This window comes from Myxocyprinus asiaticus, chromosome 46 (genome assembly GCF_019703515.2).
Source record: "Myxocyprinus asiaticus isolate MX2 ecotype Aquarium Trade chromosome 46, UBuf_Myxa_2, whole genome shotgun sequence".
Classification (NCBI taxonomy): Eukaryota; Metazoa; Chordata; class Actinopteri; order Cypriniformes; family Catostomidae; genus Myxocyprinus; species Myxocyprinus asiaticus.
In genome coordinates, this window is record NC_059389.1 from 20861567 (window position 1) to 20879701 (window position 18135).

Genomic DNA, 18135 nt, shown 5'->3' on the forward strand with positions numbered 1-18135 from the left:
CGAACAGTGTTAGGGAGACTATTCCATAGTTTAGGAGACAAATATGAAAAGGATCTACCTTCTTTTGTGGATTTTGTTATTCTAGGAACTATTAACAGACCAGAGTTTTGTGATCGTAATGAACGTGATGGAGTATAGCGTGGTAGAAGGTCACTTAAGTACTGTGGAGCTAGACTATTCAAAGCTTTGTACGTAGTTAACAGAATTTTTAAATTAATACGAAATTTAACAGGTAGCCAATGTAACGACTATAAAATGGAGCTAATATGATCATATTTCTTGGTTCTAGTCAGCACTCTGGCTGCTGCATTTTGAACCAGTTAAAGATTATTTATTGATCTTGCTGGACATACACCCAGTAATGCATTACAATAATCTAGTCTTGAAGTCATGAACTCATGAATTCGTTTTTCAGCATCAGCAACAGAGAGCATGTGTTGTCATTTAAATAAAATCAAATCACTTTTATTGTCACACAGCCATATACACAAGTGCAATAGTGGGTGAAAGTCCTGGGTGCAGTTCCAAGCAACATAGCAGTCATGACAATGATGAGACATATACCAATTTACAATAAACATCAGATTTACACAACACAATTTACATATCTAATATACACATAATTACACACAACACAATATACAAATAATAATATACAGTGTACAGTATACAATACACACAATATAGAATACACATTATACAATAAAAATTGTATATATAGTATATATAAAATATACAGTATGTTGTATTGTACTGCATTGACATTCAGGCTGTCGGTTGATAGTCAGTTGCCAGTGTGTTGTTAAGAGAGAATATAATTTATGACAGTCCGGTGTGAGATAATATGATTAATAAAGTGCAGTGCTGATGTATATTGATCATGAGAGATCAAGAGTTCAAAAGTCTGATTGCTTGGGGGAAGAAGCTGTCATGAAGTCGGCTGGTGCGGGTCCTGATGCTGCGATACCGCCTGCCTGATGGTAGCAGTGAGAGCAGCCCATGGCTCGGGTGGCTTGAGTCTCTGATGATCCTCCAAGCTTTTTTCACACACCGCCTGGTATATATGTCCTGGAGGGAGGGAAGCTCACCTCCGATGATGTGTCTGGCAGTTCGCACCACCCTTTGCATGGCTTTGTGGTTGTGGGCGGTGCTATTGCCGTACCAGGCAGTGATGCAGCCAGTCAGGATGCTCTCTACAGTGCTGGTGTAGAACCGTGTGAGGATGTGGTGGTTCATTCCAAACTTTCTCAGCCGTCTCGGGAAGAAGAGGCGCTGATGAGCCTTCACAACGGCCTCAATGTGGACGGACCATGTGAGTTCCTCAGTGATGTGGACACAGAGGAACTTGAAGCTGTTGACTCTCTCCACTGGTGCTCCATTGATGGTGTTGGGACTGTGTTCTCTGTCTTTTCTCCTGAAGTCCACCACAAGCTCCTTTGTCTTGCTGGTGTTGAGGGAGAGGTTGTTTCATCATTGTCAGTGATCAGACCTGCCACCGTCATATCATCAGCAAACTTAATGATGGCATTGGAGCTATGTGTTGCCACACAGTCATGCGTGTACAGGGAATACAGGAGTGGGCTGAGAACACAGCCCTGTGGGGCTCCAGTGTTGAGGGTCAGTGATAAGATGTTGCTGCCCATTCTAACCACCTGGCGTCTGCTTGACAGGAAGTCCAGGATCCAGCTGCACAGCGAGCTGTTTAAGCCCAGAGCCTGGAGTTTCACATCAAGCTTGGAGGGCACTATGGTGTTGAATGCTGAGCTGTAGTCTACAAACAGCACTCTCACATAAGTGTTCCTTTTTTCCAGGTGGGAGAGAGCAGTGTGTAGTGTAGATGCAATGGCATCATCAGTGGAGCGGTTGTTGCGGTAAGCAAACTGCAATGGGTCCAGTGAGGGAGGCAGCACAGAGCAGATGTAATCTCTGATTAGTCTCTCAAAGCATTTGCTGATGATGGGGGTCAGAGCAACAGGACACCAGTCATTTAAGCAAGTGATTTTGGATTGCTTTGTTACAGGCACAATGGTGGACGTTTTAAAGCATGTGGGGACCAAAGACAAGGAGAGGGAAAGGTTGAAAATGTCCATAAAAACACCAGCCAGTTGGTTCACGCACTCTCTGATGACGTGGCCCGGAATGCCATCTGGACCCGCGGCTTTACGGATACTCACCCGTCGGAAGGATCGGGTTATATCCGCTACAGAGACTGACATAGCAGTCATGACAGTGATGAGACATATACCAATTTACAATAAACATCAGATTTACACAACACAATTTACATATCTAATATACACATAATTACAACACAATATATGAATAATAATATAGAATGTACAGTATACAATACACACAATATAGAATACACAGTATACAATAAAAATAGTATATATAAAATATACAGTAGGTAGCATGTGGCTTTTGATGTTTTGATAAGTTTTTTTTTTAGCTCTTCATGACCTATGACAGCAAAGGATTGAAGTTGCACATGAGGAAAATTATGAGACACTATTTTCTGAGGTACTGTGACAGATGATTGCATAATTCCAATTTTATTTCTGATTTCAATTTTATCAATAAAGAAATTCATGAAGTCATTACTCTTGTGCTGCGACGGAATATCTGGTTCAGTTGAGGCTTTATTCCTAACCAATTTAGTCACGGTACTGAATAAACACCTAGGATTGTTGTGGTTATTTTCTATGAGTTTGCAAAAATATGCTGACCTGGCAGCTTTTAGTGCCTGTCTGTAGCCACAGACACAATCCTTCCATGCACCCCGAAATACCTCTAATTTTGTATTCTTCCACTTGCGCTCCATTTTCCAATCTGCTCTCTTGAGTTCATGAGTGTGATCATTGTACCATGGTACAGGGCTTTTTTCTTTAATTTTCTTTAATCGAAGGGGGGCGACACTATGAAGAGTGCTAGAGAAGACTATTTATATTTTCTGTTATTTCAAGTTCTTCTAGGCTTTGGGGCTTACTGAGTCTATGAGATGGATCTGGAATATTATTAGTGAAGTTATCTTTAGTGGTCGAAAGAATAGTTCTACTATAGTATCTATCAGCATGGTGTAGATTGAGTAACATTAGCTGATCGCAGCATACAAGAGATGAGGCAATGATCTGAGATGTCATTGCTCTGCGGTAGAATTACTATAGTATCAACATCAACTTCATATGACAGAATTAAATCTAGCGTATGATTATGGCAATGAGTTGGTCCTGTCACATTTTGTCTGACTCCAAGAGAGTTGAGAATATCGATAAATGCTAATCCCAATGTGTCATTTTCATTATCTATATGAATGTTGAAGTCACCAACAGTAACTACAAGATCTGATAAAAAAAAATTTTGCAAATTCACCAAGGAAATCAGAATAAGGCTATAATAAGAATAAGGCTATAATAAGAATAAGGGTAAAAGACGACAGAGTTTTTTTATTTATATCTGATGGTGTCACATTAAGCATTATTAGTTCAAAAGACTTAAACTTATATCCTCTACTATGAGTAGCACCAAAAACTTCACTGTAAATTGTAGCAACACCTCCTCGACCCCTCAGACGAGGCCCATGTTTATAACAATAACCTGGGGGAGTAGATTCATTTAAACTATATTCATCCGGTTTAAGCCAGGTTTCAGTCAAACAGAGCGCATCCAAACAATGATCTGTAATAATTACATTTACAATTAGTGCTTTGGTAGAAAGAGATATAATGTTTAGTAGCCCTACCTTCATTTTTTTTTAATGTATTTTTATTTTTATTTATTTTTTAAGTTTGACCTCAATCAAATTTTTTTCTAAGTGATTTAGAGTTTTGTATTTGGTAGTTCGGGGAACAGACACAGTCTCTATGTGATTTCTAGGTGATACAGTCTCTATGTGTTGTAGTTTATGTGACCTGTGTGACGTCTCAAGGCAGCTAGCAGACATTCGGATTACCCAGTTTGTCTGCTTCCTGGGCCCCATTTAGTCAAATAATATCATTAAAACTATGAGCCAAATTATTAGAGAGGAGAGCGGCATCTTCCCTGGAGGGATGGGGTTTGTCTCTCTTTAGCAGGTCAGGTCTACCCCAAAAACTCTTCCAATTGTCTATAAATCCATGCTATTCTCCAGACACCACTCAGACATCCAGCCATTCAGTGACACTAATCTACTATGAACCTCGACGCCATGACAAGCAGGGAGGGGGCCAGAGCATATTACAGTGTCTGACATCATTTTTGCAAGTTCACACACCTCTTTAACAATATCTCTAGTGATCTCCGACTGGCAAAGCAATGATGCACTGGCATCATTAGTGCCGACATGAATAACAATTTTAGAAAATCTACGTTTAGCATTAGCCAGCACTTTTTGTAAATTTGATCTGATGTCAGACACTCTGGCACCCGATATGCATTTAACACTAGTGGATGGAGTCTCTATTTCCACATTCCTTACAATAGAATCACCAGTTATTAGGGCTCTTTCAACATGATTGTCGGTGGGTGCATCACTGAGTGGGGAGAATCAACTGGAAACGCTAACAGGAACGGGAGAGTGCTGTCGCTTTGCTGAGCGAGTATGCCTCTGAGACGTCACCCAAACGCTCTGCTGCAGAGGCTCTAGACATGGAACCAAAGTGTGTGTGTTGCTCGCTGTACTACCCGCATCCAAAACAGTATCTACCGGCTTCTCTTTCTCACTAACCTCCACTAGCGTTCGGAGGCGTGTCTCTAACTCATTAACCTTCTCTGTCAGCCTGACTAATTCCTTACATTTATCACATGTGAATCCCTCACTGCTGACAGAAGAAGCTATTGTAAACATGTGACATGCAATGCAAGAAGAAATAACATGAGCAGATGCCATGACTTACCGCAATTGATTGATTGTTGATGTTGTTGGTTGTTCCTGAGTGGTGAGGGTTTGAGACCGATGTGAATCCCTCATGCAATTGTTTGTTGTTATGGTTGTTCTTGATAAGTGGTGATTTGAGATCGATGCAATAATCCGTGTAACACAGAAGAGAAAAACAGGTGCGCGCTGTAAAATGCACACAGTTTAATCGCGCTAAAAAAGAAAGCGGATGCACACATTTGAATCGTGATAAAAATAGAAAGCAGATGCACGCAGAAAATGTATGCAGTTGAAATGCAATAAGAGAATAATGTGGGGGAAAACCTGATGCATGCTGAAAAATGGCAGATGTTAAGGATTAAAAACTGAAAACAGATAAGCGATGCTACAAACACAGACTCAAGCTAGGCACCAGCAGCAACAGGTATAATACACACAGATGAAACAGTAGAAAAGCGGAAAAACCCGAAACGCGGTAAAATGACAAAGGATAAAACGATGAACGTATAAGAATAAGAATAAGCAATGCTAAGCAGGCTAGCAGGCTACAAACACTCGTGCAGCATTCCATCAGCAACAGGCAGGGTTGGGAGGGTTACTTTTGAAATGTATTCCACTACAGATTACAGAATACATGCTGTAAAATGTCATTTGTAACGTATTCCGTTAGATTACTCAAGGTCAGTAACGTATTCTAAATACTTTGGATTACTTCTTCAGCACTGGTAAATTTTTTCACTTGTTTTGACTATAAAAACTCTGCCAGTACAGTAAGACAAAATACACATATTAAAAATACATTCTCTGAAAAACCTAAATATCTCATGCAGTGTTGTTTCTAAAACAAGATAAATCAAATTGATCCTATTTTAAGGATTTTTAGTTATTTTTACATGAAAACAACACAAAAATTATCAGGAATATGATTTTTGCCCTAATATCAAAGGTCTTACTAGAAAAAAAAAATATGATCCAATGTGAATTTTCTTGATAAAAAAATATGATAGTGCCTGGTAACGTACATGTAAAATGGCTAGAAATAGCATTTTAGGGCCTGGGTAGCTCGGTGGTAAAGACGCTGGCTACCACCCCTGGAGTTCGCTAGTTCAAATCCCAGGCGTGCTGAGTGACTCCTAAGCAACCAAATTGGCCCGGTTGCTAGGGAGGGTAGAGTTACATGGGGTAACCTCCTCGTGATCGCTATAATGTGGTTCGTTCTTGGTGGGGCACGTGGTGAGTTGAGCGTGGATGCCGCGGTGGGTGGCGTGAAGCCTCCACACGCGCTATGTCTCCGTGGCAATGTGCTCAACAAGCCACGTGATAAGATGCGCGGGTTGACGATCTCAGATGCGGGCAACTGGGATTCGTCCTCCGCCACCCAGAGTGAGGCGAATCACTACGTGACCACGAGGACCTAAAAAAAGCACATTGGGAATTGGCCATTCCAAATTGGGAGAAAAAAATCCAAAAACAAAAAAATAGCATTTTAGCTTAGCGTAAAGCTGACAATTTACACAAGATTTATTTCTATTTCTTCTGCACCAAACTTACTTCAAACTTACTTCTCTGTCTGCTCATATGCATGTAACACATCATAAGAAAGTGTTTCACCGCTGTTCCAATGCACTTTGAATCGCATCATTCATATGTATAAATGTTTTCCATCTGAAAGGACTAAATATTAAATGAATCAAATGACAATAAAATGCAAAGTAATCTCTTCAGTAATCAAAATACTTTTGAATGTAACTGTATTCTAATTACCAATTATTTAAATTGTAACTGTAGTGGAATACAGTTACTTATATTATGTATTTTAAATTATGTAATCCCGTTACATGTATTCCGTTACCCCCCAACCCTGGCAACAGGTTAGGTTAAGTGGTAGGGAAAGGTGTAGGTATACACAACAAACAGTGTATGAATGTGACATCCAACTGCTGCAAGTTCAGCATTTCTCCAGTTATTTGAAGAGGGCGTGCCTTGTAGTGGCCATGTCATGTTTTAGTCTTGCAGGATGCAGACAGACCCTTCTCGTAAGAACAGCAGTAAAAGTGTTTACATGCAACCGAAATAGGGGTAATGGGCAAAAATCTAACTGTGATGATTGTTTTTGCTTAAAACGTTTATGAAAACCATTTGGGGCCGTTTACATGACCTTTCACGTTGTCTGCTTGTTAAGCACAATCAAAAGTATGATCGTGCATATAAACGTGCTCATTGACAGCTGACTGCCCATTTTCAGTGACTGTAAAAGTTCTTGAATTATTATAGAAAACTCTGTTGCTTTTCTTGATGTTTTATATGGTAGATTACATTCATAATTGTGTTATATTGTCTTTTATTACATCTCAATTGCTGGAGTTTGTTTGGTCCCCGCTGTGGCCGTGCTGTTGCCCCTCGCTGCTTTAAATGAGCTCTCTTTAAATGTGTGCGAGTCCCCCACCAGCCGGATTCAATTCAAACCTCAGCTCTTGCCTGGACTCATTTCTCTATTAAATGTGAATATGGACGGTCGCATTTGAATGCCTCCCTCATGGCTTTTCATCTAATGGTGAAGAGGACTCCATCATTCTCTCTCTTTGTCTCTCTCTCTCTGTTTCTCACTCTCTCTGTTGTATTAGTATAATGGCTCGCTCTAATGAGCTTGTCCATCTTTCTGTGTGCTGTCAGCTGCTTGTCAGAGCCCATCTCTCAGCCTCTGTCTCTCTCTGATGTTTGTGCTGGTAGATGTAGTTACTTTTGCTCAGCCCTAAGATAAGTTTGTGTCACTTCTATTGTAGTCTCAGGTCACATCCACACTAATATGTTTTCACTGGAAAAAGCATTAATTTCGATATGTTTACGCTTCTCATCCACACTAGAATTCAACAAAAATGCTCTCAATAACCGCATACTTTAGAAAACGATGACGTTAGGAAACTGAAAAAAAACATTTTTAAATCTGGACGTGGCCTCAGCTTGAGACCCACACACTGTTCACTGCCTGTCTTGATGAATATAGCAGCACAAAATTGAAAAAAAAAAATTTCTTGATCTGACAAGCTCTAATCTGATTGGCCACACAAGTTTTTTTTTTTTTTTTCAGTCTGCCGGGAACCAAAGTCATGTTTACAAAGTTCCAAGGACTTACCGAAATGTAAAACACACAACATTCTTAAGAATAAAATTCCTTTTAATTGTTTTATTCTTTGGCCACTTCCACACTAATACGTTTTCATTTGAAAACACATTTTTTTCTCTGTTTTGGCCTTCCGTCCACAATGAGATGCCCCTTTTTTTTTTTTTCATGCGCAGTAAGGGGATTTAAGCGTTTTCATACATTTTAGTGTGGACAAGCAAATTTTGGAAAACACTTGAAAACAGCAGTGTTGACGGAGTGTTATTGTCCCGGTGAGTTCGCCAGTTTGTTCTGTTTGTTTTGTTTGTCTCTCCCTCATGTGTGTCAGGTGCTGCTGGCATGCGTGATCAGCGTTTCCATGGGAACACTGATTGTTCCCATGGGAATGCCGATCATGTCACTAATTTGCATGTTGACAGCACGTTCTCCGTGTTGTTCTCCGTTGATTGTCTGCCTACTTAAACCCTTCGTTGTTTCATGATCTTTGCTAGACTGTTGTTGTGTGTTCTAGTAACTCACCTCGCTTTCAGTCCTGTCTTGTGTTTCTGTGTTGGTTGCCAGTCTCTGCCCATGTGCATGGAGTGCGGTTACCTTCCAGCCTGCTGCTGCACTTGCCTTTGTGCCCACACGCTCTTCACTGGAGGATTCCTCTTGGATCTACCCTTTACACTGCCACGACGCATACATGCCTACGAACACACTCTTTGCTGAGGATTCCTCATGTATCTGCTTTCACACTGCCACAATGCACACATGCCTATGAACACACTCATCATCTTCCCACTGCAGTCAGTGCTGGGTCCCTTACTGTTTGCCAGCCCTTCTGTGCTTTTGGGTTCCTGTAATTAATACATTCTGTAAACTGTTCCTCTGCTCTTGGGTCTCTTGCTTGCTTTTGTGATGGAACAATCTAGCCAGGATGGACCCAGCAAAGGAATCCAGTCTTCGGTCCACTCTTTCTCAGCAGGGGGCCTTACTGGGACGTCAGCAAGATCAGATCTCCGCTTCCAACAGGGCTCTGGAGATGATGGCGTCACAGCTCGCTGAGCTCACCTCTGTTGTCCAACAACTCTGCCAGCCTCCCGATAACGATTCCACCCAGGAAGTGCCCACACCTGCCCTGGCAGTTCCCCATGCTTCTGGATGCTCTTTGCCCCGTCTCAATCCTCCAGTCCCTTTCTCAGGTGAGGCAGGGTCTTGCCGCACCTTCCTCTCACAATGTTCCATGTACTTCTTGTTGCAGCCCTCCATTGTTCCTTCAGACACGACAAAGGTGGCATCACGCTCTTCACCGGGAGGGCCGGTGAGTGGGAATCGCCATATAGGACAATGGACAAACCTGTTGCGCATCATTCCAAGCATTCTCCAAGAAGCTCCACCAAGTGTTCTGTCACTCGGCTCAAGGTTGTGAGGTGGCGAGGGTTTTATCTGGATTGTCTCAGGGAAACCAGCTGGTCGCTGCTGAACCCAGTCCACTTTTCCGGCCAGGCCGTCGGAACCATGGTCCAAGGCAGAACCTATACAAGTCGGGAGGACTTGGCTATCTCCAGAGAAGAAGCAGCGTCGCCTCGTCCACGAGGTCGGCTCTTTTTGCTCTCCACTCCTGAGAGGAAGACCACGAACAGGTACATCAATGATTCTCTGGCAGCCAGTCTCATCGTCCTTCCTCTTCTCTGGCAAGGGCGGGGTTCTTCGTGGAGAAGAAAGACTGCTCGCTTAGACCCTGCATAGATTATCGGGGGCTGAATGGCATCACGATAAAGGATCATTATCCTTTGCCGTTGATGTTTTCAGCTTTTGAACTCTTGCAGGGAGCATCCGTCTTTACAAAGTTGGACTTATTCAATGCTTATCACCTTGTCCTGATCAGGGAGGGAGATGAGTGGAAGATGGCTATTAACACCCATAGGGGGCACTTTGAATATTTGGTTATGCCTTTCAGACTGGTCAGTGCACCAGTCGTCTTCCAGGTGCTCGTGAATGACATGCTCAGAAACATGGTCGATCATTTTGTGTTTGTTTATTTAGATGATATTCTGATCTTCTCCCAGAATATCCAGGACCATGTTCAGCATGTAAGGAAGGTGCTTCAGTGACTGCTAGAGACCCAGCTATTCGTAAAGGTGAAGTGTGCTTTTCATGCGCAGTCAGTTCCATTCCTGGTGTTCATCATTTCCTCTGACGGATCTCGCCTCCACACGCACTGAGTTTTGTTGGTCTCTGGGGGCCGAAGCCGAGTCTTCTAAATTAAAGGAAAGGTTCACAACCGCCCAAATTCTTAAAAGTCCCGACCCTTCGCATCAGTTTGTGGTGGAGGTGGATGCATCGGAGGTTGATGTCAGAGCGGTTCTGTCGCAGCGCTCTTCCTCAGACGGAAAGGTGCATCCATGTTCTTTTTTCTCGCATCGTCTAGATGGTGCGGGCTAATCAAGACCTTGAGGAGACCATGCGCTGTATGGCCTCTCATAATCCATCTTCTTGGAGCTCTTTTATTCTGGGTCGAGTATGCCCACAATTCCTTGCCTTCATCGTCTACGGGGTTATCACCCTTTAGTGTAGCCTTGGGTATCAACTCCCTTTGTTCCCCGCCCAAGAGCCTGACGTTCATGTCCCTTTCCATACCTGGAAAGCCACCAGAGAAGCCCTCCTATGGACTGGTGCCCGTGTTAAGAGGTCGGCAGACCGACACCGGTCTGAGCCCCCAGCTTACGTGTGTGGTCAGAAGGTCTGGTTGTCCGCTCCAACTCCCCTCATGTAAGCTGAGCCCCAAGTTTATTGGGCTTTTTCCCATCATTAAGGTCATTAGTCCAGTGGCAGTCCATCTTAAGTTACCTCCCTATCTTAAACGCATCCATCCCGTATTCCAAACTAAAATTAAACTGGTTTTCCACTCTAATCTGCACCCCACGCCAGGAGGCATCCCTGGGGGGATGTCAAATAAACAGTCCGCTTTTCAGCTTTGCACAACACAAGGCTCTCTCTCTCTCAGGGGACAGACACGAAGACTCTGGTCTGTCTGTCTCTCTCTCCTCTCTTTGTGAACTGGCCATCTTGCTCCCTCGACTCTCACTGTGAACATAGAGATGGTAATTAGTCACAATTCATCTCAGGTGGATGTCCTTACCGCTTTATCTCTCCCCAGATGGGCGCTTGACCACGCCCTCGCCTCTACACCCCCGTTGTTTCATGTTCTTTGCTAGATTGTTGTTGTGTGTTCTAGTAACTCACCTCGCTCTCTCTGCCTTGAGTTTCTGTGTTGGTTGCCAGTCTCTGCCCGTATGTCTGGGGTGCGGTTACCTTCCAGCCTGCTGCTGTGCTTGCCTTTGTGCCCACACGCTCTTCGCCGGAGGATTCCTCTCTGGTCTACCCTCTACACTGCCATGACGCATACACGCCTATGAACACACTCTTCGCTGACGATTCCTCATGGATCTGCTGTCACACTGCCATGACGCACACACCTACTAACACACTCATCGTCTTTCCACTGCAGATACGGAGAGCATTTCAAAATGTTTAAATCTGGATTAATGTGGACGTAGCCTTATTTTCTAACTTAAGAAAAAAAGTTATGAATTTTGTGTTCATGAAGAAGTTTCCTATTTTTTTTTTTTTAAACCGTCAACATTTATAGCTAGATATCTGCTTACGAATGTCATATAATTTATCCATAGAACTTTCTTAATTGTTTGCTTATGAAGATTTTTGTGAATCTGGCCCCAGGTTGATATAACAAGCACATTTAAGGAGGCCAAAGCTCAAATCTTAGAAAGTTATTCCGTGTTTTTTTTTTTTTTTTTTTTTTTTTTTTTTTTTAACCTCTCTCACAATAGTACATTCACTTGTGGAGACTTCCACACTGTTATTTAAAATAAATATTTTTTGAGTGTTGCTTGGCTTGTTGCTAGGGTGTTCTTGGTTGCTAGGTGGTTGCTTAATGTTCAAAGTAGTCCACTCCAAACTTCCTAGAAATCACTAAGGTTTGACTTATTTAAGGGATTTGATTATTACTTATTCATCCTGGAAAACCTGAAATTTTGCAGTGCAGTTTACCAGTCATGGAAAAGTCATGAGAAAATGAGAAAAATACAGTTGTGCTCAAAAGTTTGCATACCCTTGGAGAATTGGTAATATATGTACCATTTTTAAAGAAAACATGAGTGAGCAGGCAAAACACATTTCTTTTATTTCTTATGGCATTCATATTCAACTGTGGGTTATAACAGAATGGCACAATCATAAACCAAACATGGCAACAAAGAAAATAATGAAATGACCCCTGTTCAAAAGTCTGCATACCCTTAGTTCTTAATACTGTGTATTGCCCCCTTTAGCATCAATGACAGCGTGCAGTCTTTTGTAATAGTTGTCTATGAGGCCCCAAATTCTTGCAGGTGGTATAGCTGCCCATTCGTCTTGGCAGAATGCCTCCAGATCATACAAAGTCTTTGGTCATCTTGCATGAACTGCACGTTTGAGATCTCCCCAGAGTGGCTCGATGATATTAAGGTCAGGAGACTGTGATGGCCACTCCAGAACCTTCACCTTTTTCTGCTGTAACCACTGGAGGGTCAACTTGGCCTTGTGCTTAGGGTCACTGTCATGCTGGAAAGTCCAAGAGCGTCCCATGTGCATCTTTCGTGCAGAAGAATGCAAATTGTCTGCCAGTATTTTCTGATAACATGCTGCATTCATCTTGCCATCAATTTTCACAAGATTCCCCGTGCCTTTTAGAGCTCACACACCCCCAAAACATCAGTGAGCCACCACCATGCTTCGCAGTGGGGATGGTGTTCTTTTCACTATAGGCCTTGTTGACCCCTCTCCAAACATAGCGCTTATGGTTGTGACCATAAAGCTCTATTTTGGTCTCGTCACTCCAAATTACAGTGTACCAGAAGCTGTGAGGCATGTCAAGGTGTTGTCGGGCATATTGTAACCGGGCTTTTTTGTGGCATTGGTGCAATAAAGGCTTCTTTCTGGCAACTCGACCATGCATCTCATTTTTGTTCAAATATCGTCGTATTGTGCTCCTTGAAACAACCACACCGTCTTTTTCCAGAGCAGCCTGTATTTCTCCTGAGGTTAGCTGTGTTTTTCTTTGTATCCCAAACAATTCTTTTGGCAGTTGTGGCTGAAATCTTTCTTGGTCTTCCTGACCTTGGCTTGGTATCAAGAGATCCCTGAATTTTCCACTTTTTAATAAGTGATTGAACAGTACTGACTGGCATTTTCAAGGCTTTGGATATCCTTTTATATCCTTTTCCATCTTTATAAAGTTCCATTACCTTGTTACACAGGTCTTTTGACAGTTCTTTTCTGCTCCCCATGGCTCCGTATCTAGCCTGCTCAGTGCATCCACGTGAGAGCTAACAAACTCATTGACTATTTATACACAGACACTAATTGTAATTTAAAATGCCACAGGTGTGGGAAATTAACCTTTAATTGCCATTTAAACCTGTGTGTGTCACCTTGTGTGTCTGTAACAAGGCCAAACATTCAAGGGTATGTAAACTTTTGATCAGGGCCATTTGGGTGATTTCTGTTATTATGATTTAAAAAGGAGCCAAACAACTATGTGATAATAAATGGCTTCATATGATCACTATCCTTAAATAAGAGTTTTTTTACATGATCAGTCATATTTTCAAAATCAATGCCATAATTTCACAATTTCTGCCAGGGTATGCAAACGTTTGAGCACAACTGTACCTAAATGTCCTGGAAAAATCATTATTTGTCCTGGAAAATATTTAAGTATAATAAAACTGTTTGACTGTGCTGTATGTTAATGATCGGGACTCGGGATAAGTGATAAATACACAAATTTGTGGATAAAACCTCGGGATGTGAATTAATTTTCAATAATAAATTAATGATCCAAGTCCGCTTATACCGCGGTTACCACATATGTAGGGCATGTATGGGGTAACCACCTCATGGTCGCTATAATGTGGTGCGCTCTCGGTGGGGCGTGTGGCGAGTTGCGCTTGAATGCCGTGGAGAATAGCGTGAAGCCTCCACATGTGCTATGTCTCCGTGGTAATGCGCTCACCAAGCCACGGGATAAGATGCGCGGATTGACTGCCTCAGATGCGGAGGCAACTGAGATTCATCCTCTGCCACCCGGATTGAGGCGAGTCACTATGCCGCCATGAGTAAACCTTACAAAAATGCTAAATATAACAGTATGCCACATTTCAGTTAAAAATTTTGTTTTATAAAAATTGTTTTTAATAAAAAAATATCCAACGAAAATAAACACTTCTTGAAGAAAATAAATATCAAATAAATATCACTTCTTACAAAATAAATGACTGAATTAATGCAGAGTTTTGCGTGCTTCATTTTGAGGTGGCAAAATCTCAAACAGTGAAACAGTTTGCAGATTAAATTTTTTTGCTCTGTACACCATGTGGCACCTGTTTTAATAACAAGCTCCTCTTCATTTTCTTGACCTGTTTGGGAGTCATACCATTCTGTAGAGCTTTCTTTCTCCATTTGGGGTTTTCCTGGGTCAAACATTATTGAGTAGCACAAGTGATCCTGCTCTGAGCTCTCCTGTCTCTGGAGCACAAATATTGGAAAGCCAGCTGGACTCGCATGCACTTCGGAGCTCCAGAGACCGCACGTGCCACAGTCACGTGAAACATTTGTTTGTGAGATGAGAAGAATATTTAGCACTTTTAAAGCGCCAAACTCGCGATGAAGGTCATTAAATTTGCTTGGCTGCTAGCAGAAAATGTTTAATGCCGGAAAAACCCTATCCATGTTTCTTCAATTCTCTCAGTCTCATGTGAAACTCTGTCCACTGATAGATAAGCCCACGCTGCACACATGGATATTTATATATCATGATATACACAATAAAGCAAAATCTCTATCGATTGACACTTAATATCTTCACCACGATATATATTGTCATGTTGCCCAGCCCTACCTAGTGTGATTATTAAACTGCAAAAGCCTGTGATTTAATTAAATGTATAATCTGCATGTGCTGCATGCTTCAAAATGAATGTGTGTAATGAATTGAGAAATAATAACCTTTATTATGAATGTGTGTTTTTTCTTAAATATTACACCCATTGGGCACATAAAATGTCCTGGAAAATTGTTCCTTGAAAAGAGTGTGAACCCTGTTATTTAGTTTTTATTTATTTATTTTTTCAAAAACCTAACCCTAAGTATGAGCAATACTAATAGTGATTCCTGCCTTAGAACGCATTAATAATAACTGTAAATAGTACAACTTTTTTAATAGTAACTTTTCAAAGTACCTCAAAAATAATAATTACATATTTACTTATTTATTTACATATTGAATGCATTAATAAATTCATTACTGTTGAGTGTGTACTATGTAAATGCACTGTAAATGCACTGCAATACAGTGTGTGACCAAAGAGTGAATTTGTTTGGTACTTTACGTTCTAAACATTATTCATTTAATGATTAACACTCAAGTAAAAGTCCTAAGACTTTTATGCTGTGCAAACGCTGCCTATGGAGTGTATAATGAAGTGTGATTTTTCTCTCCTGCAGGTGTCTATGGTGTTGTCTGCCCTGCAGGCAGGTAATAAGGGCACTCAGGCCTGCATCACAGCTGCCAGTTCAGTCTCCGGCATCATCGCTGACCTCGACACCACCATCATGTTTGCTTCTGCCGGCACACTCAATGCAGAGAATGATGAGTCTTTTGCTGACCATAGGTGAGACCCAGCAGAATTCATCAGCATTTCTGCGAATAAGCTTGAGGTCAGCTTCATAGACTCAAAATGTCATAGTCAAGGTCGGTTTTATTGATGTTTCTCTCCTATATACTGTAGTAGGAGAAGAAATTACAGAGGTCACAAGCAAGAAAATAAAATTGTTGCAGTTGGGTAAATCTCACAAAGAAATATCCAGGTCATATTTCACCCTTTAATCGAAAGAAAAATTACTGGACATAAAACAACACCTGTTAATGTTTTTTTGGAACTGTGAAATTATATTCATGACAGTTAAGCAAATTTTCCCTGCAAATTCTCGTTGCTGTAATGAGAAAAAAATTAATTCAGTAATGAATATGATCCTATCCTTTTTTTTTATTTTTTTTATTTAAATAACCATAAGTTAAATTTGGTACAGTAAATAGGAATATGATATATATTATTGTGTGTCAAAAATGCTTTACAGTTAAAATATGTATATATAATATGTATATATGATTTTACCGTTACAATTCAGTTAAACAGATGCACAGGTAGCTGTAATAACCTGCCGGGCATTATTGCCTGCCGCACCTCCACCAGTGCCTTCAGCCCAGCTGCGGGGTCATCAGCCGGGAGCCACCTATCTTCAAAGTTTCGCCCCATTAATCCCGGAGCATCTCCTGGTGGCAGGGCAGCAGTCAGGGATGTCTACCTGCCACCCCCTGCAGCTGGACACCGGATCCCCTCCAACACCTCTCCTCCTTGTCTTCCCATCCAGACATCCTTCCTTCACAAATTACTTGCAACCAGGGTTCTATACGTCATAATACCTCGACATGACCGTACGCGCTAGCCCATTGGCCAACTGGCACTGAGATGCGTACTCAGTGCCCTGCTGGCACTGGCATCGTATCTCTCGGTAACTCTGTGCCACCGGTTCCGTATGGCATACTACCTCAGCACAAGCCTTCACCACATATCACCCAGGTTCCCTATTCCTCAGTTTCCTACTTCTGAACCCCCTACTTTTTGTCCTTCCTTCCTTAACCATAGCCAGAAACTCCCTTTCTCAGCTTCCTCTGCCAATTCCTTCAGAGACTTTTTTAAAGCTGCTCCTACGATGCCAGTGTCTCTAAATAGGTGCTGCATTTATGTTCCCATAAATCCTCTGCACCCAACCTCCACAGGGTAGGTGGCAGTCCTCCATCCATTTTCCCTGCACTCTGCAGCCAGATCAGCATATTTTAGCTTCTTTCTCTCATAGGGTGTCTCCAGTCCCTCTTCCCATGGAACAGTAAGCTCAATCATTACTATTTTCTTAGCTGAAGTCAACCACGACACTGCATCCAGCCTCAATGAGCTAATGGCAACCACGGTGACCAATCACTTCCAGGCACCAAGCTTGATCTGGCTTCCCTCTGTGCTGTGCCTTATGCGGCACCTCCCTTTTTAACAAAATCAACACCCTGTCTCTGGGGAGTATGGTTGCCTTTGTTTGCCTTTACTCTATGCACCTCTAGGATCTCTGCCAGCTTCCGCAGGACCTGATCATGCTGCCACCTGTCTCGTCCTTGTGCCAGGGCAGTCTTGCACCCAACCAATATGGGCTGCAAGTTTGCTCTTGGGGCCTCACAGAGGGGGCAAATCTCCTCTTTGCCATACCACAGAGACAAATTCCCAGGGCTTGGTAGGGTACCGTAGGTGGATCTTATTAGAAAATTTAGCCTGGCCTGGGGTACCTTCCACAGCTCAGCCCATCCTAACACTTCATCAGATGTCCCCTCCCATATGGTCCAGCGCCCTTGCTGCTGCTGGCTGACTGCCCTAAACTTCCTCTTCCATCCTAGTTATTTCCGTAACTACCATTGCTTTCCTCTGTTTTTGGGAGGCTGCTTACACAGTTTGGGAGCCACCCCCCATCCAAGGCCTGTTCTTCCTGACTGTGTTTTTCCAACAATCTCTTGATGATTCAGTCTTGAAACGGCCTGGTTTATGACCTCCTCTGCCTTCCAAGTTCTGCCTGTTCGGACTTGGACTTGACCTGCCCTCACTGCCTGGTCTGTCGTTTCCTGTAGCTCCAAAACAAGCCTGGTCTGTTCCTGTTTGTAGCCCAGAGTGAGTAATTTTAGAGACAGTTGTAAAGCATTTCTTCCAAACAATGCTACATCTGAGAGACAATGTGGCAGTCCTAGCCACTTCCTGATATAACTGTTGGCCTTGGTGTCTATCCTTGCCACTACTGCTGCAGAAATCTCACACACTTTTAGTGGCCACATCAGGTGATGGTAAAGTGCAAATTGGTAACACCAAACCTTGAATTTGCCTGGGAGATGACAATTGTCTATCTTATCCAGGCCCTATTTTAGTTGCTTCAGGACCAACTCTGCCATGTATTTGTCTTAAACAATCTTAATGATCTTAAAAATAGGCTTCATTTTCTTTATGCAATATATATACTAGTC

General features: G+C 42.2%; 1 protein-coding gene across 1 annotated transcript in view; it reads left to right on the plus strand.

Annotated features, from left to right (window-relative positions):
- LOC127436150 (talin-2) overlaps positions 1–18135 on the plus strand; it is a 224534-nt gene that overhangs the window by 180555 nt on the left and 25844 nt on the right. Inside the window, exon 45 of the mRNA XM_051690104.1 lies at positions 15525–15691. Within this exon, the coding sequence (XP_051546064.1) occupies positions 15525–15691 (167 nt within the window). The remainder of the gene's footprint in view (positions 1–15524; positions 15692–18135) is intronic.